At 41.4% G+C, this 24,543-nt stretch overlaps 1 protein-coding gene across 1 annotated transcript; it reads right to left on the bottom strand.

The window, feature by feature from the left end:
- Positions 1-9,129: 9,129 nt before the first annotated feature.
- On the bottom strand, positions 9,130-23,546 carry LOC137306890 (fidgetin-like). Its single transcript, XM_067976278.1, has 4 exons — positions 21,321-23,546; positions 17,843-17,992; positions 12,054-12,193; positions 9,130-9,154 (listed from the first exon to the last, which is right to left on the bottom strand). The coding sequence occupies exons 1-4, from the start codon at positions 23,538-23,540 to the stop codon at positions 9,130-9,132; spliced, it is 2,535 nt and encodes an 844-aa protein (XP_067832379.1). The 5' UTR covers positions 23,541-23,546.
- Positions 23,547-24,543: the final 997 nt, after the last annotated feature.

Raw genomic sequence — 24,543 nt, forward strand, 5'->3', positions numbered from 1 at the left:
AAATAAGTCAAATAAATTTACTGCAAAAGATTGCAGCACGTGTGGCCAAATCTAACACATGCACCTTGGTTTCTCGAAAACCCGAAACCCCTTTCATTTTCAATTATTTATCATGGTTGGTGCACGAGGTTACTGGAACAGCATTCCCATCTCACTTCTTTCCTGAAAGTACTGACTCTTGCTGGGGTACAGGTTCCACAGGCATCGGTAACCCTCCAATACCTCATCGATGTAACTATTCTTCATGTGAACCTAGACAGTGAGCAGGCTATTTGACTGCGGTGGGAATAACAGCCAAGCCTGATCTGTCGTTACCCAAGCATTACAAATTTCAGGTCTGCTGTAGATATTCTCTCAGGTTAGTGTCATTGGTTCTCTCCCATAAGCAGCCTCACATCAACCATGATCAAGAGTTTATTTTCATTACCCAACATGATAGTGTAACAGTGAGACCTCCTCGTTACATGAGCTGTGTATCACAATCCTTGCACGTGCCTTGCTGATTTCAGAATGTTATCCCAACACGATGAGCCTGGATGGCAGGAATGGTTTAATTCCAAAAGTGACCCTTCAATATAAATCATGCCCAGATCCCTTATGTGGAACATTGGTCAAAAATCACAAAATGCAACATCCACACACTTGCACTTTCCAGCACAGGTTACTAGATTCAGGAGTAGCAACCCTCTCTAGCCCTGGGGCACTGAGACTAATTGTGGCACCCATACTACCATCCTGGCAGAGATCAGCTAATTCAGCAGAGACTGGGAGATTGGTCTGTACAGTAGCACACTAGCTGCCTTTACCTATTAAGCATGGGTCTGCTTCTTCCTCACCTCTCTCTCGCTCTTACATTTCTTCTCCCCCTCACTCCTGGCATCATGACATGACCAAGTGGATGAATGGCCAAACTACTCCCATCCCTTCGCCAAACCTGTGCCCCTCTTGTCCTCCAACCCTGGTTTATCTGATCATTTAATCCCACAGGTTAATATTACCCCTAAATTAAGGCTGAAGTTCTATAATGATTATGAATGGAATCTAACAGGTTGCTGAAGTATACAAATTCCATATGCTAGATCCATGAAGGGAACATAGGAACAGGAGTAGGCCATTCAGCCCCTCGTGCCTGCTCTGCCATTTGATAAGATCATGGCTGATTTGTGATCTAACTCCATATATCTGCCTTTGGCCCATATCCCTTAATACCTTTGGTTGCCAAAAACCTATCTATCCCAGATTTAAATTTAGCAATTGAGCTAGTATCAATTGCCGTTTGCGGAAGAGAGTTCCAAACTTCTACCACCCTTTGTGTGTAGAAATGTTTTCTAATCTCGCTCCTGAAAGTGGCCAATGAATAGAATATCAGAACATAAAAAAGCCCAATCTTTGTGATTTACCCCTCCATCTCAAAACGATGGAACTCCATACCTTCCTTAGTCCTTTTACAATCTACTGATTTTTAAAACCAAGTTACCTCATTACGACTTCCAGATTTCTTTCCACACCTTTGTTTCAGCCTTGACTTCCCAATAATGGAAAAAGAAAAGGCCATTTGTTCTATCAAGGTGTTCCTTCACAGATCGTATAGAATCTGTTTTAGAAAGAAGGGATATGGTGAGGTGGTGATGGAATTGATCTCGGAAAAATAAATGAGCCTGAGCCTAATGGTCTTCATCTGCTCCTAATAATTCTTATATTCTTTCGTAGAACAAACCCACCACATCAGTGAGAAAGAAAAAGCCAGAAAAAATAAAAGTAAATACAGGAAACACACAACAGGCGAGTCAGCATTCATGGATAGAACAAGGAGCATGGTTGTGTACCAGTATTCAAAACTCGATTGTCCACGCACAATTCCTGAAACCAATACCAGTGTAAATCTGAACACTAGTTTAGAAAACTGACCTTAACACTAAGTTATACATTTGCCAGAATTCCTCGTAAAAATGGCTTTCTTTCAATAACTGGACACGAGTAAGATTAAATATATCTGTTCACGATTGCAGCTATAGAACGTTACACAAAGTTACTGACATTTTCTCAGAATCCTTTCTCCTGAAAAGTAATTACTTTTGTCTGGGAAATGAGCTGTAAAATCACAAAGCCTTATCATTGCAAACAATACAATTTTTTTTAAACGAAGGAGTGAGTTGTCCAAAGGTGGTTAGAATTAGCATTTCAGGCAGAGTGGCCCATTAGTGTAGCAGTTACTTTGTGTTCCCATTTCGCATGCGTCAATATAAAGACTGCACTGTGATGCTATAAGCTCCTCCCTTATTAAATGGGATCAAGGTCATCTATAGCAATAGTTTTTCACATATTTCAAACAAATGTTAATGACAATGCTCCTTGTGAAATGCTGCGACAGTTGGATGTTTTTCTCACTGCTTTAGTGACTTGATCGTTCCTATAAATGATGTGGTTCACTTATTAGAAACTGTAGCTCAGAGATTTCCACCACAGCATGTTCAGACCCTCCTTAAACAATCCATCCGTAGCCACATCAACAAAACCTTCAAATCTGAAACTTGAATGCTCTTATCCTGTGATGTCCAACTATACCAAGAGTCACTGTGTTAATGTAATTGTATGAGTTTTACACTGGTTTACATTTTTTTTCAATGACCATTTTACTTGCAACATAATGGTACAGCATGTTTCGCAAATTGCATTTATTGCAAGAATATCATTTAAGACTTCTTCCTCTTGCGTCTGAGGAACAGCCAGCTGCATGGCCGGAAGATGCCAAGCACACTATCTCTCAACACACAGCGGCACTCACTCCAACTCGATCACGCACCAGCACAGGAATATCCACTCTGCGAAATTCCAAGCTAGACTTAGAGCAGGTCTCATTGTTACACGATCATATTGGGTAATGAAACAAACAGCAGAGCTGAGGTTAGCAAGTGCAGATGACAGTAGAGGAGCTGGCTGGAAAGTGAGCCATGGTAGCTTTCAGAGTGCCTAGTATCCACTTGAATGATGTGGTCCTGATGGTCACATAGGACCTGTATGTTAATTGAATGGAACCCCTTCCTATTCATAACTGCCACAGCATTAGTGAAAGGACACCCTTTGGCCAAATGGGTTCCATCAATGAAGGCCTGCACTCTTAGGAACCCCACTACTCTAAAAATGTAAAGAGCCCTCTCCTCTTGCTGGTTGCTTTCCTTTGAGAAAGTGATAGAGTCACCTGGCAAACAAGGCATCAATGAATGGATGTGTACAGTGGTGCAATGCAGACTGGCTAATCTGACAGATGTCACTGAGGCAGCTTGAAAGGAGCCAGTTGCATAGAAAGTCAAGGTGATAGCGACTTGCACTGCCATAGGCAGAGTCACTCCAATCGTTAGCAGGTCAGTTGCAGGAAATGCTGAAGACTGTCCCTCTGGTGAAACATAAGTGGTAAAGACTAATGTTCTCAGGCAAGCCCATGTAACTCTGGCAGGGTCTGTTCATCTGCCTCCTTGAGTTACAGCAGATCTGTTCAGGCTGCCTCCAATGCAGGCGCACCTGGCTCTGCACAGTCCTGCAGAATTTCTCCTAATCCTCTAATTCACTGAGGGTAAAGGGGAATTCCTAGGGAAATGCACATCTGACCAGTGGGAGTTGTCTCAATTGACAGTGAATTGTATGAAGTGAAGAAGAAAAAAATAGAAAAAAGTAAAACTGCTAAATTATAAATGCAAAAAACCAGCAATACAACAAAACTACAACAAAAACAAACCAAAAAGGCAAAAACTGTCGTTCACAATCATACTCTCAATAAGAGGCACAATAGGCTGTACAGATGGAGTTACTAAGGGGCATGGACAGACTAAGTGAGCGGGCAAAATTGTGGCAAATGGGAAAGTGTGACGTCATCTACTTTCGATCTGGGAAAGACAAATCTGAATATTTTCTTAATGGCGAAAGACTAGAAACTGTGGAGGAGCAACTTGGGACTTTGGGTTTACAGGTACACAAATGACTAAAAGCTGGTGCACAGGTACAAAAAGTAATCAAAAAGGCTAATGATAGAATTTATCTCATGGGGGTTGGAATTCAAAGGGGTGCAAGTGATGTTTCAATTGTATAAAGCTTTGGTCAGACCCCATTTAGAGTACAGTGTTCAGTTCTGGGCACCGCACCTCGGGAAGGATAGATTGGTCTTGGAGGGGGTACAGTGCAGATTCACCAGCATGATACCAGGGCTTACAGAGTTAAATTGTGAAGACAGGTTGCATAAGCTTAACTTGTATTCCCTTGAGTTTAGAGGGTTAAGGGGTGATCTAAATGAGGTATTTAAAATGATAAAAGGTTCGAAAGGGTAGATACAGTGAAGCTATTTCCTCTGCTGGGGGAATCAAGAACAAGGGGGTACAATCTTAAAATTAAAGCTAGGCCATTTAGGAGGGAAATCGGGAAGCACTTTTTCTGGAACTCTCCCCCCCCCCCCCAAAAGGCTATGGATGCTGGGGGACAATTGGAGCTTTCAAGACTAAGATCGATAAGATCAAGGGATATGGAGCTAAGGCAGGTAAATGGAGTTGAGGGAAAGATCAGCCATGATCTAATTGAATGGTGGAAGCAGGCTCGAGGGGCTGAATGGCCTCCTCCTGTTCCAATGTTCCCACAGCACAGAACTGATAGGTCTCAGGAGATCAATACACAACTTAAAGAACACATGATTCCAATTGTACACGAGAGAGTTTCCATGAGTTGTAAATTGTGTCATAAGAAAACTGAAAGAACACGAGGGTGTCTTCATTTATCCCAGACGGTTGAGGCTTCACATCTGGCATTAATCTATGGTGCTGAAACACTTCAGGCTATTATTTCTATCTGGCCTCACAGGTTTTATGTGTCCCCACTTTAAAATGTTTCAGATTACCCGAAGCTTCATGCTTTAATTTGTCATCACACGGTCTCAAATTTATATACCACGTTTTGAAAACGGGCATTTTACTGCGTGGGACCCATTTAGGGCCCGGCATCCCCTTCATCCAACCCATTCAGCAGGGGATGTTTTAAAATTTGAAGAGTTCCCTTAGTTGCCCTTTTCACTGCAAGTCTCAGCTGACAGTACATACAGAAAGAGAAAAAAAAATCAGATTTTCTTTTGTTGAAAACATCACAATTCTTCACAGCTTTACCACCAGGAGACAGTAGCAATTTCCATTTTTTGTCCCCGTTGAATATGTTTTCCAAGACCTTGGGTGAGCCTTACTAATAATCACTGTGGCCTCTTGAGCTTCTTTCCTGTATAGGATTAGCCTTTAGCTCGGAAATTTGTTCATCCAATGTATGTATTTTTGATATGTACTTATTAATTTTGTTGCAATTTCACATTGCACCTTTATTGTTGACATCAGATTTCATAATTTTGCTGATAGTTTTCTTACCTATTATATATTTAATTCGAGGGGCATGCGTTTCATTAAAAACTTTCATGGGAACCTTGCCCCTATGGACAAACTATACTGCCCGTAGTACCAGCTGCACCTGTAGGTGGCACTTGGATGGGAGTTTTCAACATCAGAGGTGTCACACCTGGCTGATGATCATGCACACATGGTAGGTGTTATGTAGTAGTGAGACTTCATGGTAAAACAAAACTTCTAGTATTTATTTCAATTTTTTAGTAACTTCTTTTACATGATTTATACAATCCTTTTTATCCCCATCCCCTTCTAGGCCTCCTGATCCCTTATTTTGTCACCCACCTGCCTCTCTCCCTACCTCTGGACGCCCAGAATATATAGAAGTTAAGGATTAAATTAGTTTCAAATAACCTTTGGTCCATAATGCTCCTTCTTCCCATTGCCCTAGCTCCTCATCTAAAATTAGTTGTATTAAAAGTTATATTTTTCCATCCTTGGGCCATCCAACAGGGCCTCCATGTCCACAGGTGACATCAGTGTACTCTCAGTGGTTATTGAGCAAAGTATTGTCTCAATGCTTTGAAACAGCCATGAGTATTTAATAATTGATCCAAATAACAGACCCAAGGTCCTGTCCAAATCTGTTAGGCACCCACTTTGGCATCCCAGGCTTCCACCCTATATCTGCCATGTAACGTCTCTTAAGTGCATGACCTGGCATGCTGACCGATCAGTGTTGTCTCCTCCCTTAACAGAATCCAGGGGTGGGGCAGCACCACATGAAATCCAACTAGTAGGAAAGAAATAACAAATAAGCTTATTTAAGAATTGATGCATCACCAGCTCACTTTGCTTGTGACTGATTACTATGATGCCAATTGCAAACATTATAGCAACTTTGAATGTGCTAGCAGCTTACACATAATCTACAACTAAACTTAATTACTTTGACATCGCTTACAAAGAGCTTCTACACAGGGTCAAAACCCATAAATCCCCAGGGACGGATGTTATATATCCGAGAATGCTGAAACATATTCGGGAGAAAATCTACAAAGAGCTGAAGGTTATTATAAGGGAATCAGTGAATACAGGGAGGTCCCACAGGACTGGAAACAAAACAGCCTTGAATTTATCATAGGAACAAAGTTGAAGACCACCCTATATAAAAATAATCTGATGAATGACAGCCAACATGATTTCAGAAGGGGGAGGATCCTGCCTGACCCAGCTCTTGATTTTTTTTTTGAGCAAGTGATTTTCCAAGTGGGCATTGCAAAGCCCTAGACCAGAAAGCCTTTGGTAAAGTTCTGCATGAAAGGCTGCTACACAAACTTAAGGCAATAAATATCGCAGGTAACATTTGGAGGTGGATAAGGAATTGGCTGAGAGAGAGGAGCAATAGTTTTAATAAGGGGAGCGATGACAGGCTGGGGAGATGCAAGGGGTGTATTGCTGCCAATGAACTACAGAATTTAAGCAATATTTGAAATTGGAGAGAACTACGGCAGGTGACATTCAATACAAATAACCACAAGGTAAGAAATAGGAGCTCCGCCATTCAATAAGATCATGGCTGATCTTCGACCTCAACTCCACTTTCCCCCCCAATCACCATATCCCTTGATCTCGAAAGTCCAAAAATCTATTCATGTCAGTCTTGAATATATTCAACGACTGAGGTAGAGAATTCCAAATATTCACGACCCTCTGAGTGAAGAAATTCCTCCTCATCTCAGTCCTAAATATCCGACCCCTTATCCTGTGACTATGTCCCCTAGGTGCTACAAGGTGCTACAAACTCGAAGAGAAATAGCAGATATATTCTATCATAGGTGTTGAACTAGCTGCGGAGAGGCTGAAAAAGATCTGGGAGCGAGAGCAGACACAGGACTGACCATGGCCAGTCACTATAGAGCAACAATCCACAAAGCAAACAGAATGGCGAGCTATATTGCCAAATCAATAGAGTTTAAGTCTGGGGTCATCATGCTTATGCTGCACAGTGCTCTGGTAAGGCCACGCCTTTAATACTGTATTCAAATCTGGTAACCAAGGCACAAGGAAAACACCCAAATCCCAGAAGCAATGCAGAGAAGGGTCTCAAGACTGGTTCCTAGGGTCCAAGGGCTAAGTTATGAGTAACGGTTAGATAAACCTGGACCCTTCAACCATGAAAGGAAGCAAATGAAAGGGAACCTTATAGAGGTATATAACACACCAAGTGAAATGGAAAAGATTAATCCTGAACACTATTTCTAGCTAAACTAGGACTGCATGAGTGATCAATACTTGGAATGTTCTCCTTGGTAGGCTAGTGGAGGTTAAAATTTAAATGATTCAAGAGGCAGTTATATGCTGTGATAAGAGGACCAGAAGTTTCTATAGAAGGATGGCCCAGATGACCTTAAGACTTCCTTAATCTGTACTTACCTTTATGATGTTGTTGGTGAAAGGATACCATGGGAGTTTGTGCAGCAACTTTTTTTTTTCAGTTCAGAGCAGCGAATATATGGAACAGAATCTGGGCAAAAGGCATACTGACTGACTCCTATAAAATATCTGGGTACAAAGGGGAATAGGGATTAAATAGAGACAGAGATGAATGAATATTCCATGGAACATGATTCCTGTGCCGCTGGAACCATGGAAATATTGTCTATGGAAAGTAACAAGCCATGGTTGTATAATAGAAACTGTAAAGGTAGGCAGATAATGTGGTGCTTTATTCAATTACCTGTGCAGTGAGGCGAAGAACACACGAAATTAAGCATCCCAGAGAGCACAGCTGAACAACACAGGTGGTCCATAATGAGAAATGGAAAAAATGTGGTGTAGTAGGTGTCTATTCTGTGTTTAGGGCTGGTGCTCACTTTTAGGGCCGTATTAGAGGGAGCTTTACTCAGTATCTAACCCGTGCTGTACCTGCCCTGGGAGTGTTTGATGGGACAGTGTAGAGGGAGCTTTACTCTGTATCTAACCCTGTACCTGCCCTGGGAGTGTTTGATGGGACAGTATAGAGGGAGCTTTACTCTGAATCTAACCCTGTACCTGCCCTGGGAGTGTTTGATGGGACAGTGTAGAGGGAGCTTTACTCTGTATCTAACCCTGTACCTGCCCTGGGAGTGTTTGATGGGACAGTGTAGAGCGAGCTTTACTCTGTATCTAACCCGTGCTTTACCTGCCCTGGGAGTGTTTGATGGGACACTTCAGAGGAAGTGTTGCTGCTGGTCTACATTGGATCCTGGACCCTTAATGACTCAAATTTAAAATTATTTTCTTAAAGTCACTCCCTGGCCTAGCCCCTCCTTACCTTTAACCACCTTCAGCCCGACAACCAATGCCCCAAATTCTCTGCTCTAGCATTGGCTTCTCAAGCATCCCTCCCTGTTTCTGCCCCATTAATTGGTATTAGTACTTTCAGTTGCCTATGTTCAATTTTCTGGAATTCCCTCCCCAAATCTCTCCACCTCTCTCAAGATACCCTAAGGCTCATCTTTTCAGCTAAGACTTTGGTCTTCCCCGTTAACCTCTTCTTCTTTGACTCAGTTTCTATAAATAAAAGTGCAAAGTTTCTTAAGAGATACTAGCTGGGAGCACAAACTTCTGCAGGTATATATATTTAGAATACGCTTAGCTTAAAAGCTGCTGCCTGCTCTTGAACGTCTATAAGACAGCATGAAGCAAAAAAAAACAGAAAATGCTGGAGAAGCTCAGCAAGTGAGGCAGCATCTGTGGAGAAAGAAATAGAGTTAATGTTTCACGTTGAAGACCTTTCGTCAGAACTGGAAGATGTTAAAGAGTTAACAAAAGCAAAAAAAAACTTTGGTTTGACCTAAGCCAGGGGTCAGCTGGCCATATGGCCTCATGGTTTCTAAAGTGAGCAAATTACTCTTTGCCATCAGTTTTCTCTTAACATCAACCTTCAGGTAGGTCCATTCCTGGAAAGCCTGCATGTACAGGGAACTGAGTTCATTTTGATTGATGTGATGTGATGTGAAGAAAGTTCATTCACTAATAGAATTGTTGCCCTTTACATAGTAATTCAGATTGATGATAAATCTTGCTTTAATCACAATGATATCAGGATAGTTGCTTCTCTTGCATTAGATACACAAATTAACCAATCAACAGTTAGAGGACTTTTCTACCACCTTTTTAAGAAATTAAAAGCAATCAGTCAATGGTCTCATTGGGGGTCTTTTCAACCATTCAGTCCAGGGCTGATGTGCCCTAAAAACTCAGTTGATGTCTGTCGTGTTAGGTGTTTAGGCAAGTCCACACTGTAGGTGGATATTGCATCAGCTGGTGCATAAGTGTTTGCGAGTTTGTGTTCAATTTTTCACTTTTAGCAATCTGTGTTGACATCAAACACTCTCAAGTCAGGTAGAATGCTTAGATGCAGAGTAAAGCTTCCTCTACTTCACCCAAACAATGTTCCTCAGCTTCAACCTGAAAAGAGCACCCTCCAACTGCAGCACTGTGATAATTTTCCCTTTGCCACACCAGCCTTCCTGTGGCTTCTCTTGCCAATTTAATGCTGAATCAGGAACAGTTTGAGTTGTGAGCCCTAAGAACTAGGTTCAGATTCCCCAGACACTGCCTCATCAAATGTTTTTCATCCATGCCTTTGTCATCGCCAGACTTGACTATTCCAATGCTCTCCTGGCCGGCCTCACATCCTCCACCTTCCATAAACTTCAGCTCATTCAAAACTCTGCTGCCTGTATCCTATCCCACACCACATCCTGCTCACTCATCAAGCCAGTCTTCACTGACGTACATTGGTTCTCATTCCCTCAAAGTCTCAAATTTAAAATACTCATCCTTCTCCTCCTTTAAGACCTTCCTTAAAACCCACCTCTTTGACCAAACCTTTGGTCAGCCCCGACTCTCCATTATCTCCTTCTTTGGCTCAGTGTCCTTTTTTTCCCCGATTACACTTCTGTGAAGCACCTTGGGATATTCTTCTACATTAAAGGCGCTATATAAATGCAAATTGTTGTTTTCTTCAAATCAAATACAATAACCATTGAAGAACAAATTAAGAATGAAGTACCTTTTCTATTTATAGAACAGGCTGAAAAAAAGGAACATTGCATTCTATTATTTTTGGACCCAGTGTTAGGTTATTAATGTAGTCTCTGGGGCCACTGTCAAACAACATGACCACAACCAAGGTAAATGATTATGTTACAATGCTGTGGCTCAGTGGGTTGCACTCTTGCCTACTGAGTCATGAAGGTTGTGGGTTCAAGTCCTACTCCAGGGACTTGAGCCTATAATCTAGGCTGATATTCTAGTGCAGTACTGAGGGAATGCTGCACTGTTGGAGGTGCTGTCTTTCTGATGAGATATTAAACTGAGACCCTGGCTGCCCTCTGATCCCATGGCACTTTCTCAAAGAAGAGTAGGGGTTTTTTTCCCCCAGTGTCCTGGCCAATATTTAACACTCAACCAACATCACTAAAAAAGAGATTATCTGGTCATTTTCACATTGCTGTTTTGTGGGACCTTGTTGTGCACATTTCCTACGTTACAACAGTCACAACACTTCAAAATCGGCTGTGAAGCGCTTTGGGACATCATGAGGTCGTGAAAGGCGCTATTTAAATGGAAGTCTTCCTTTATATTACCATTCATTATTTTGTGACAGCAAATGATACTTCCACTCATCACAAGAGTTATAATTCACTCAGGTATATAAGATTGTTAAGGGTATAGAAAAAGTTAACCCAGAATATTACTTTAGATTAAATTGCAGGAGTAGAACAAGGGGGCAAAGGTTCAAATTCGTGAAAAATAATTTTAAGATTGATGTCAGGAGATTCTTCACACAAACAATGATCAACATGTCAGATAGAATTCCAGATAGGTAGTGGAAGCAAAAACCCTAGAATCATTAACCATAGAATCATTTAAGAAACAATTGGATGCTGCAATGTGGGAATGTTAGGATCTCTCTGGATGGATGAATTAAGAGGGGCTAAATGACCTTCCTCATCCATAATTACTTTGTGAAATGAAAAACAGGAACAAACTCAAATCAATGTTGTAATTATAAAAGGAGCAAGGACACCCAAGTGGCATGCACTTTAATAGATAAGGGCCTAGAAATTGCATCACACAGCCCAAGTTTCTCAGGCACCAGTTTGCGCGGACATCTATGGCCCCAATATGGCGGGCACAAAGTGCACGCACACTTCCAGCCAGAGGTACGCTGTCCGCCATATTGGGAAAGGACAAACAAGAGGCGTCCTTTACCCATGCCTGAAGCAGATGTTAGCCCCTTTGCATATGCAAATAAGGAGCCCAATGCTTGTTTGATGTTCCCTCTCCAAGATTGGTTTGCCATCGGCTCCTATCCTGACCCCAATCGCCCAGGCCCCTGGCCCCGACCGTCCACGCTCCAGAGATCTCGGGTCCCCCAATCTCCCTTCCTCTTGGGCCCCGCAATTACAGGTCCCCCAGATCTCAACCCCCAGCCCCCATGACTCTAGGTCCCCCGTCCCTCGCAACTCCAGGTCCCCAACCCAGACCCAATCCCGGCCCCTGCATTGTCTCGCTCCCCCTCAGGATGAAAAGGATAGTACTGGCACCAAGGGCCTGTGCTATGGCTCTCCAAGTAATGCCATGCACAAACCCCAGAAGGCAGGAGATATTTTTTGGAATCTTTTTCTTTACTTTTTGCTGGCAGCTTTGAAGCTGTCAACATTCCCATGCAGCGGCAGGCCCCCATGGATTACCACTAGTGATTTCTTCCCTGATTCTGGTAAGACTCCCCGGCAGATGTCACGGAGCCCGCCTCTGGCATGCAAATGACCCTGGGGCCAGAATTATGCCCAGGGTTAAGGGGCATTTGCAGGGTGGGTGGAAGTCCCACCCCACCAGAGATGTCCTCAATCGGAAAGCTGAAACCAAAACTTTGACACAAGTCAAACTGAGAAATGTTACTGCTTTACATGCACATGAAATCATCACATTATTAAATGATGCTCAGCTCTTCTCCCTTCCCAAATACTTTTTCATTGCAACAGTGTCCCTTTAAAACAACTCCGACATAATATGGGGGCTGTTCATTAAACTCCACGCTGCAATTGGGGTCCTATTTACATCATAGGACCCTGATTTGTATTTTAAATATGCCTATCGCTTGACATGGAGGGTTGCCACTGACACAGTGACAGCAGGAATGGGATGGTAAGTCATTCCCCACCATTTTCAGGGTGCTCCTGCCCCGTTACCACCACGCGAGCTGCAGAGCCCGAGCCAATGAATTAAAAAAAAGACATACATCCAGTTTCAATTCACGTAATCTCTTTAATACTATGTAATATTACTTTGAAGTACAGCCATTTGCTTTGAGGTAGACCATTATAGATCGAGAACATTTTAAATTTTTTTTTTTAAAAACTGACATGAAAAAGACATGAAATAAATACTTCATGTACAATACGTACCAATGAGGTAGAAATGGTTATGGATAATGTAAAGCTTATAACAAGAATAAAGCTTCTGAAAGAAGTACCATTTTGGGAACCAATGCTTTGAATACATGAGCATCTTTTATCCCCATACCTACCACCATTCAATTCTTTACAAAAGAGCAATAGCAAGCTTGTCAAACCATGGGTATTGTCTAGAGTCAAAAAGCTTTCACCACATCACAGACAAGTGTGTGCAGTAAGATAAAAACATTGTTATTTAGTTCAAGTCAAATATTAAACCTGTCAACAGCAAATAAAAGTTAAGTTTTACATACTTTCACCACTGCACACTTCTAATGGCTTGATGTTTAGTTTGGGTTTAGTAAGCAGTTCATGAGTCCTTTCTTTTTTGGTTAGTTCAAAGCTCATACTAGTCAGTTATGATATTGAGACATACGCACATACCAAGAGATGGACAAACCGAGATGGTAGGTTAGTTGTGATAAACCAGTAGAAATAAATGTTTCTTAGGGAAAGGTGTACCTGACTGCATTCATAATATCTCACAATGTTATGCCTATAAGTAGGTTGAGATTTTTCTTCCTTAATTATTGTACCATTTGAAGAAACATCATTTTAACAGCCAATACTCAAAGAGCACAAAACACCTTACATTTGAGAACGTGACAATGGAACTGTTCAAAGACTGTTCAAGGTTTGATATCAATTAAAAAAATGTTTCAATCCAGTGTGAGACTTCCAGAAGTTGGTTTCTTACAAAGGGTGCATCTGATTATTCCCAATACTGAATGAACAATTTAACCCTCCCTTTACCAGTGTTCCCCACTACCGCACCATGCAGATGGGGAAAAAAGAAGAGGAATTCTGGAAGTATTATCACACAACAAAGCTCCTTAGAATTCAGTGATAGATGATTTAAATACTATTAACAGCAAGCTACAATAATCAGGCATTCAGGAGACTTTTCAGTTTGCTTTTGGTAGCACTTGACTTGATGGAACTATTAAGAGCTATGAAGGAAATGTTTCAGTTCAAGATAACTGCAAACTTAACATAGGGTGTAAAGCTTGAACATTTTCCAAAGTGACCATTCAGTCGTCATAAAGGAATTAGAGAGATGATTTTCAGATTTCTAATAATCTGGACTCTAGCTCCTGATACCGAAACAAATTAAGGTTGTACGCCACTCTCAATTTGTATTTGATCAGTCTGAAGCTGAGGGCCATTTTCTTCTTGAATATAAAATTGTAGGTCTTCTGCTGCCAAGTTAAGGTGTTGCAGAACATAGAGGTGCTAGTGCACAAGTATGGCCCAGATTTTGCTGGAGTGGGGCATCGCGCGGCATGCCATTAATTAGACTTGTTGGTGTGCATTTAGGTTTTAAAAATTTTTTCCCAAAAAGTTGCTGGAAGTGCGTGCTGATAATGGCACGGTGAGGACAGTAGGGTATCTGGGACCTTAGTGAAGAACGGGACAAACAGTGTATCTCCTTAACCGATGAGAAATAAACAGAGGAAGGACTGAGGAGGAGGGTGAATTAGAGTGGGTGAATTCAATGTCAAATCAGATACAGAAAAAGAGAGGGGAAAAAAAGATTGGATTAAGAGAGAGAGAAAAAGAGAAAGAAAGTAAGAAAAAAAGTTAGATGTAAAATTTGACATTTTAAAATCTCCAACAATTCACAACCTGAAGGAAAAAGTCTCCACACTTTTTATTGTTCACTTTCTCGGCCAGAGAGGTTGATTGGAAGTCATTAACAATTATTACGTCGTTAAGAGGGTACTTACACTGTTAATTACTAGACTTAACTTTCTCTGATGAGTTTAATTGGCAATTAATGTGCAACTGCAACAACTTCATGAAAATCATGGGGAGGTTAAGCAACTTGTGACGATTCACAATCCACAGAGTTTCTCTTCCTCACCACAAGTTGCTGGCTGATTTGCACATTAATAACGGCGTGCGTCATTCAGACACCGTTATTTTTTCAGCAAAATCTGGGCCGATACCTTGTGCATTCTAAGGTATCTCTAGGGGCTCACATCATGTAGTGTTTTTGATGCCATTGGTTACCATATACCAGACATTGGTTGGTGTTAAGAGTTTCCATGACATTAAATACTAATTTTCAATGCAACTTATATCTGGGAATTCTAGCTGCAGTACCATTGGTATGGCTGCATCTACATGAATGCAAAAACTTGTCCCAGTTTGCAAATTATTTTTCTCACCTCCTTAGACTCATATTATTTGCAGCACAGAAGGAGGCCATTCAGCTCATCATGCCTGTGCCAGTGCTAACTCTTCATCTTGAGCTGTCAACTAATCTCATTTACCTGTCTTTTCCCCATATCCTTTTAGATTTCTCTTTAGCAAATACTTATCCAGTCCTTTTTTAGATGATGTTATTGTCTCTGCCTCAGTAGCCATTTATGGTAAAGCATTCCATGTTCTAATAACCCCCTGTGTGAAAACATTTCTTCTAACTTCCCCCTTTGTTCTACTAGTGAGAATCCCCAATCTGTACCTCAGTCTCAGTCTCTTCCCATTGCAAAAAAGCTCATCCCTGACCTGGGAATGGAGCAAAGGCAACTCATTTTTGAGACACCTGCTAATGCAATTTTTGCACTCAACTAGGAAGTGCCAAATGGTATTGTGAGTCAATTCTGAATAATGCTTCACGTAAAATAATTGTGATTTTTCTACTGCTTCGAGCTGCAACGGTCTTTCAACAAGTAAACGTTAATTACTGTGAACATAAGAAATAGGAGCAGGAGTAGGCCAATCGGCCCTTCGAGCCTGCTCCGCCATTTAATAAGATCATGGCTGATCTGATCCTAACCTCAAATCTAAATTCATGTCCAATTTCCTGCCCACTCCCCGTAACCCCTAATTCCCTTCACTTCTAGGAAACTGTCTATTTCTGCTTTGAATTTATTCAATGATGTAGCTTCCACAGCTTCCTGGGGCAGCAAATTCCACAGACCTACCACCCTCTGAGTGAAGAAGTTTCTCCTCATCTCAGTTTTGAAGGAGCAGCCCCTTATTCTAAGATTATGCCCCTAGTAGTGAAGTAGTTTCTTTTTGGATGAGTATGTCAAATGGCCTTTCTCATCTGTATATAATTTGTGAAAAGTAAACTTTGCCTTTATGCTGCTAAATTAGGACAAGAGTTTCAGAATACAATAAAAAATCCAATCATAAATTCAATTTATCTTCAAACTACAAGCAAAAAGAATCAAGTCCAAGAGTACATCTTGTGATTTCGAAGGTATCTCCAAGGTTCACACTATGTAGTGTGAAATCCTCTTTATTTAATCCATATCCTTTACTGGAATTCCCATTTTCTGGAAGACCAATTGATCAGTTCCTCCACATTCCCGTCACCGTCTTTCACTGTGCTGTGCTAAATGCTTAAACATGTGACTGTGCCTGATCAGTGATTGATGTGTGAGTAACTTTATATTCCTGCTCAAGGAGCCATACTACTGCCAGTCTTGTTAATTTGCATGGAGTGTGCCGATTTGTGTGGAGTGAAGGGGGAAGGTGATATTGACCTTGCTGAATTCCTTGATCACTTTTTAAGATGTAAACAGGAGGGACAAATGTCTCAGAAAATCCCAGGTCTGAACTGGTATAAGCACTCAGATGAAGGTTGGATTGCATTGCTTATAATACAGTAAATGGTGAGTAACTCAATCTTTATTTAATGTCATGTTAAGGGGCTTCATGTTGTGATGGTGGCAAGTCATAAACTATTTTCCCCATATTCCAGTGCAAATATGTAATGTCCATTTTTAAATTTATTTCTGAAGATTACCTTCAATGGAGTAGCAATAGACAGTGAAATCTTATCATATAAAGCAAGTTGCAATTGACAAAATGAAATGAGGCTGATGAGAACATTACTATCTTGGAAAATTTACCAAAAATGTGCAATAACATGTTCAGGAGCCCATGATGGCACTGCATTGGATATTTACAAGCTTTTCAACTTTACGGCCCGTGACAATACCTCTTTAAAAAGTATGGTACCAAGTTTTGTTTAAATCAAAAAGCAAGATTTAATGGTAATAAGATCTGACTGTTTAAATGAAACCATTCTAAAGCATCTCTCGGAGAACAAATCCACCCCTTGCTTTCAAATATTCTGAACAGAATCTGCATTGGCCATTTGTTTTACTCCATTATCTCACTTTTGCCAAATGGTTAACCATTTGGGGACTGATTATTTTAAGTTTCCAACAAAAGGCTTGTGTTTCAAAAAAGTTACCGAGAAATGAAATGCAGTAATGTGCCTGTCGGCAGGCTGGTACACTTGCTTTTATTTGGCGTACCAGCCTGCTGATGTTCTGCCAGGCTGGGGACAATTAAACTGCCAGCCTGTGAGTGCCCACCCCTGGTCACGCCCTCCCATGATGTGGGTGACTCTGTTTGGGATGGATGGAGGCTCTGCTCCAAACAAGGCCCATTGGACACTGGCGGGGAAGGCTGGGATCGAACTTATCTGGGTCCCAGTCTAATTCCTGGCATTTCCATCATACTTCTACTGGACTTACAGCAGAACCATGCTGGAAAGGCAGAGGATTTTTGGCCCCTGTGCTTTTTATTGATTATTTACACCTAAAGGAGTATAATGGGACTGAAATCTTGATGCTATTTTTTTAAGCTAACCCTGACTCTTTCTGTAAAACAAACAGCAAACCTTAATCCTTCCTGTGTATCAGTATTCATGTACACCCCAACCTCTTTTTAAAAAAAATGAATATAGTCAAATGTCTTCCCCCAATGGAGACCCACCATTTGAAGTCTCCTTACGGCGATATTGTAGATGGGAGGACTGGCTTACAGCTCCCTCGAACAGAAACACTAAATGTAGTTGGCTATACAAGCATAGTCTGTGAGAAAATAGTCTGCAAATTGTGCTGTATAATATTGTGTGCAAAGGCTTAATGTATTCTCATCAAATTCCTTTGTATCCTTTTTAATGATGCATTAACCCATTTAAAATAATCAGGCTAATACCTCCATTAAAATAGTGGACAGTGGAGATTCATATGAACGATATTCCCCCTTCTCCCCTTGCCCGCACTCAGGACAGGCAGAGCACATCAGAAGTATGCTCCGCCTGTTCTGGTTGCCATGTGCCCGAACAACCACGGCAGGGCTTTGCACCTGGAAACGGGGGCACAATCAGGCTAACACGTTTCACAGGAAGAAACCATAAAACAACGGAGCCGCTGGATTTCCCGCCCCCTAGTGTGGCGAGCTATCCGCTAGCGCTCATTGAGCGCTGGGCAGCTCGCCCAACTTATCCTGAAAATGGATCGGGCCTCCCAACACTTCCACTTTGGGCGAATAGTGTGGCCACTCCACCCATTCACGCCCATTATGGGCAGAAGTTAAAAATCGCCCCGATAATTTTCAACCCCATCTTTATGGTGAAACAAGTCTCAACCTCTCTGAGGTGTTGCTGCCTCCACCTCAACTTCCTTTCGCCTCCCCATAAGACAGTACTCTAAAGATTTCCTTTTTCTCCCTTCCTCTCCTGAGGGTGCTGACCTCTGCTGGAAACATCACCGCATGGGCCTCAGATACCCTCTAGTACCTGGGACATTTGGTCTGTATGACGCAGAACTACACTTTACCCCCTAAGATATTGAGGAAGCTGCTGTAAAGTTTTCTAAGCCTACATTTTTTGAGAAAGATGGCAAACACTCCATCAAAGCAATCATTAACTTATTATTGCATTATTTTTGGACTAGTACAACTTTTCCCAGGAGCAGAGCAAAAATCAACCATACTTCACCCAGCAACACATGAAGACACTGCTGGGTAGAGAGTTATTAGATTGCAGATTAAGCATCCACATTTTCCAGTCACTGTAGCATATTTTTCTAATTACTACATAAAAGGTTTGCAGTTAAACATTAATAGTTTGTGGACTTGTTCACAGTTCACTAATAATGCACAAAATATATTGTTTAAACATCTTTTGAACAGAGTTCAACATTACAAAAACCTACAAAATGTTTTAGTTTCAAGATCCATCATTCAACTGAGTCTTGTTCTTTTATTGCATAGTGCTATTTAGGGTTGAGCGCTATATTTTAATTTGATTCCAAGGACGGAAATTTCGGATGCAGTTGGGCGTTTCCAAATAAATTCCATTTTGCTCTATTTGCACTCTGGAAATGATAGTCAGTTGCTTAAGTGCAGTCAGGTTATTTTTAATTACATGTCTCGAAGCCACTGAGACTGCTTTAGAGAAAGTTGGTGAGAGAATATAAACCCAAATGTCAGATTCAGAGAGTTGAGAAGTGAGATCCAGCTGATTTCTACAGGAGACACTGAAACATATACGATTCTGAGGGGGCTTGACAGGATAGATGATGAGAGACTGTTTCCCCTGGCTGGAGAGTCTAGAACTAAGGGACATAGTCTCAGGATAAGGAGTCAGCCATTTAAGACTGAGATGAGGAGGAATTTCTTCACTCAGAGGGTTGTGAATCTTTGGAATTCCCTACCCCAGAGAGTTGTAGGTGCTGAGCCGTTGAGTATATCCAAGATTGAGATCGGTAGATTTTTGGACTCTAGGGGAATCAAGGGATATGGGGATCGGGCAGGAAAGTGGATTTGAGGTTGAAGATCAGCCATGATCTGATTGAACGGCAGAGCAGGCTCGAGGGGCCATATGGCCTACTCCTGCTCCTATTTCTTCTGTTCTTATGAGATGTAACTCCAGGGAGAACCTAACATTCCTTACATCAAACTCTAAGGGGATTAGACTTCCTAAAAAAAAAGGGAGACTCAATAATGGACATTACATGTCATGTCAAGGCTTTCCTTGACTACAGAACCTGATGTTTCAAATAGTTCTCTAGTGTACCTGAAGAAGATAGAAATGTGCAGAAATGGGGTCAGGTCACAGATGTTGCTGGCTTTTCTTGCATAATAATACTGATGAAGAGAAAATGGGTTACATACAATGTTATGTTATATAACTCCAGTTATCCATTCAAGGAGGAGTAGACCTATAATAACCAGAATCAAGTAATTTAAAGACAGATTTACTAAGTGTAAATAAAAATGATTACTTTATGAACACTTTGTTACTTCATTGCCCTCTTACACATCATTGAAAGTACAATAGATCCAGTTGGAGTCTGGAAAATACTGGAGTAATGAACAACTGACTAGTCACTATTACCAAATAATGGCAGCATGTATCTAAACAACCAGGTCCCAAAGGGCAAGCTTTCAAAAAAGTAGTACTTCGAGTCAAACACGTTCTGAAGGGGAGAAAAAATAAAACGTCACTCCACCTAAACGTTACAATTAGAATACATTGCTTTGTCATAAAACCAAAAGAACTTGAATACATTCAAAGTCAAACGTCACTCCAACTTCAAGTTTTTTTTAGGTCATACATAGTAATATTTGTTTGACTCACTAACTAGGCCTTTCAAGGTTACTTAAAAATAATTTTAAAAGTAACCTATGACAGATGCCTTTAATGGAAAATACTGGTCACTTCTACATCACCACATTGTGTAAATGCATATGTCCAATATGTTATATTGAAGACATGTGACTCGATTTAAGACAGTGATTGAGTGGACAATGAGCTTTTTCTCGTTTTTTCAATTTTCTCCCCTCCTCTCAAACATGCTGACTCTTGCTGGTGGACAGTTTCATGGGCGATTTCTGGTACCTTATCCAAGTAGCTATTCTTCATGTGTGAGCCTAGATAGTGAGGGGTGGCAGGTTATTCACTCATGGCAGGTATTACAGCTGGGCTCCATCCTATCCTCATCCAATATCCACACACTTGCACTCTCCAGCAGGGATCACTGGATAGTGATCAGGAGCAGGAACCCTGCTGAATTTTCCCTCTTTCCAGCCCAGGATCACTGAGGCCAATTGTAGCACACCCAATAGCACAGGCCAATAAGCTCTTCCATTGCCTCTAATCACCTAACATCCATTAGGTTACCAACTAACCTTAAACTCCTATATTGAACCCATTACAGAGTTCATCACATTCTTTTGAGGTAAATAATCATAGCTTTCCTGAGTGCTTGAAGAAAAATTGGAACAAAACAACACATTAAGATCATAAAAATGCTTGTTTTTCATCCCAGCTGCAACAAATATACCCTTATAGAACAAAGCTAACTTAACAGTGGAAATAAATAGCAAAATACTCTACCCTTCATTGGTAATCTAGCTGATTTAGCATTTTTTTAAAAAATTGTCATTTTGATTGATTAATGTAACAATCAAACCAGAGTATCTGAAGGTTTCAACAGCAACCAACAACTTTAGAACCATTACTACCATCTATAGAAAAACCATCAGTGGATTTCTTAGCATTTGGCTTTAGTGATATAATAGAAATTAACACAAGGTATTCACTTTATGCAACATATAGTTTCTTTCTTTATATATCCTGCAGTCTCTCTCCCACTCCCCTCACCACCCCAGAACTTCACTGTCTGACACAAGACCCGAACAATTTGCTCCATTCTGTGTACAACTTCAGCTCTTTTTGCGAAACGCTGGGTCGAACTTTGCTAAAAGCATTTTCAAAGTCCTTGTAGGTGGCAGGCTGTAACTGTGCTGTGAGACCATGTCCTTGCCCTAAAGCTGCTTCTTGACAGAGCTGCATTAGATCACTCCCTGAGTATCCCTCTGTATGCTGAACAATCAAGCTAATTTCCGCATCACTGAGGCAATGGTCTTGTTGGGACAGGGTGCAGATTAAAATTTGCTGTCTTGCAATGCTGTCAGGTGGAGAGATGTAAAGTCGCTTTACAAAGTACCTGTGTATGGTTTCCTCAATATCATCAGGATGTCTAGTCCCTCCAATGACTATAATATGGTCACTGCTTGAGTTCACCACGCCTTCTACATGAGACAGTAATTTGGCTTTAATAGAGTTTAGATGGATGCTTTCTTCACCCGCAGGGATAGAAAGCATGGCATCAAGTTCATTGATAAAGATAACAGATGGTTGACGGGACCGAGCTATGAGAAACATAGCCTGTAAGATCATCTCTCCATCTCCCTTCCATTTGGAGATGAAGGATGACCCACTGACCTTTAGGAAAGTTGCCCCAAGGTGAGTGGCAATGCATCTTGTGAGCATTGTTTTGCCTCCACCATGAGGTCCAAATAGCAAAATACTTTTTGGTGGTCCATTTACACCACTGTAAGCCCCAGGCCTCATCAGCGGCCACAACACTTGTTCTTCAATCACTGCTTTTGCAGTATCCAGTCCTGCAATATCATCCCACTGTACTGGAGGACCACAATCAACAATTTCATTGGTTACAAGGTTTAGAAGTTGAGAATCCAGATTCTTCAATTGCTCCTCCAACTGGTTGCTTGTGGTAGCTGGCTCAACTCTCTGGACCTGCATCTGGTGACTAAGTATGTGGCCATGGTCATCCCCCCTCTCTCCATTTATTAATGCAGGTGTGAACTTAACAAAAGCCTCAGTTGATCTTGACCGTAGTGGACGTTCTTCACTACTATATGGTTGAGACATCATTCCTTTCTTTTCTTGGCCACTGTATTTAACAATAAGGTCATCCACGATATGTTGTTTCCCCGCCTTAAATTCTACAGGCAATGTCTCGTCATTTCTGCTGAAACCATTACCTCTACAATCATCAGGAATTACATCATCTGACATCTGGTAAGAACCTGAAGTAGTCCTTTGCTGTCCATAACTGTATCTTCTGTATCTACTATTTCCCTCCTCCTCCTCTGCTGTTATATCAAAAGCTTTTCTTTTCAAAGAACTGCTTGAGCCATTGCTAACAGGTGATACTGAGCTTGGGTTCAAGTTGTGGCTTTGGTAACCATAGCTAGGGACTATGGAAGGTCTGGTTGAGGGAGGAAGAAGGATAGGAGTTGGAATACCTGAAGGTAAATATGAAGATGGAAGATGTACTCCAGCATATCCGGGCCCAATGCTTGATTGGGAATGGTAACTGTTTGAAGGGTAGTTGTACAGTGGGCTCGCACCAGCTAAAGTTGAACTGTAAGATGGGACTATAGTGGGTGTGGGATGCACTGGCTGTAGAAGGCTTGAGTTATTTAAAGAAGGATGAGAGGAAGGAACTGCTGATGTTGTTTGGCTGCAGTAACCTGAGGATAAGTAAGTTCCATTGTAACCTGATGAATATTCCTGAGATGTTCCAACTGGTGCAAGGCTAGATTGAATACTTGAAGCAGTGGTGGGACCACATGTGTTACTTGGATAGCGAGGTTCAGAGTGACTATTGGTCACCACAGAGGAACCTCCTATCCCTACAGTGCCATTGCCTGGTGGGAGGGTAGAATTGGTTCCTTCTTTACTGCCGGAAAGGCTATCATGTATTGAATTGACAGAATATGTACCATCCGCACTAAGTGGCATTTCCCAAGTATCGTTTTCATTCTTTTGTCCATTAACTGGCCCAAAAGCCCCATCTGCATAAGTATTTAGCTCAGATCTCTCATATGAAGAGTTCACAATCCCAGAGTACTTCTCTGCATACTTCTTGAGTAGATTAGAGGCAGTCAGTGCAGAAATGTCATCATTTGCCCACGCGTATTGGTGGCGCTGCCTGTTGAGACGGTTACCTTCAGTTTTGTGTGCTGGGGAGGATGTTGTAAATGAGATGTCAAGGTACTGCTCTGGGCACTGGGCATGCTCGGGTGTCCAATGCATCTTCAACAGGCCTGAAAGGCAACAAAATACATTGTGAACTAGAGTCTCAAAGACTGGTGCATTCAGTAGGACTTTCCAGGTTATCAAAACAATTATCCAGTTACTCATTTGTCAGAACTGAATGCTATTGGCTAAGTTGTTTTACCCTTAATATAAAACACTTACTATTTGTTTGTCAGGCATAGTTATTACACGTCCATACAATTGCAGATATAAATGCTATCTCACGTTGAAGGTGCAGTCTTGTTCCCCCAATTTTCAGTGGCCAACTGTACGGCCTCATGTGAAACTGAGTCATTAAGACGAAGAGGGTCCCAAACGGAGGTAGGCGATCTCAGCCAGGGGTAGGGCAGGTCGTGAAGTTAAATGCACAATCCAATTTAATTTCATGCTGTAATTTAGAAGTGCATTAGACAGGTTGAAAAATAATCCATTCAAAGGCCTAAGCTGATTGATTTTCTAATTAAGAAAATACATGGCTCAGGGTCACTATACAGCAGCCCTTGCTTTCAGTGCGTGTGTGGATATCGGGTGAGAACAGAATTGGGCTTGGCTGATAATCCCTCCCTTCATGATAAAACAGTCTTCCAAAACTCACTGTCAAGGCTCACACAGGAATGATAGTCACTTAGGTAAGGTGCCCGAGATTGCAGAAGGTAGACTTTTTGTCGAAATTTTTTTTTTAAATCCCCAAAAATACATGCTTCCTAATAACATGATTAATTGTCTTTGTGTCTTCTAGTGCCTTTATTAAAGTTTTTACTTCAAGGCCTCAGCCTCTCCCAAAAGGTCTGAGCTTGGACTTGATATTTTCGCCCAGAGGGGCGGGGGAGGGGTGTGTGTTTGTGCATGCGTGCTTGCGAGCGACACACAGGCAGACAGACAGACAGACACACACACACACACACACAGAGGGGACAGAGTGAAACTGAGGTCATAGAGAGATAGAGTGTGTCTTTTTTCATTTAATGTTGCTTCAACTTTCAAAGAAAAAACAAATGAA

This window comes from Heptranchias perlo, chromosome X (assembly GCF_035084215.1).
Source record: "Heptranchias perlo isolate sHepPer1 chromosome X, sHepPer1.hap1, whole genome shotgun sequence".
Lineage (NCBI taxonomy): Eukaryota > Metazoa > Chordata > Chondrichthyes > Hexanchiformes > Hexanchidae > Heptranchias > Heptranchias perlo.

What these genes read in the sequence shown, in the direction of transcription:
- LOC137306890 (XM_067976278.1), bottom strand. Translation starts at nt 23,540, where the DNA reads ATGCATTGGACACCCGAGCATGCCCAGTGCCCAGAGCAGTACCTTGAC. An exon ending in GCAAATTGTTCGGGTCTTGT is followed by an intron (nt 17,993 to 21,320) that starts GTCAGACAGTGA and finishes CCCCGTTTCCAG; the next exon opens with GTGCAAAGCCCTGCCGTGGT. An exon ending in TTCAAAGCTGCCAGCAAAAA is followed by an intron (nt 9,155 to 12,053) that starts GTAAAGAAAAAG and finishes AACATCTTCCAG; the next exon opens with TTCTGACGAAAGGTCTTCAA.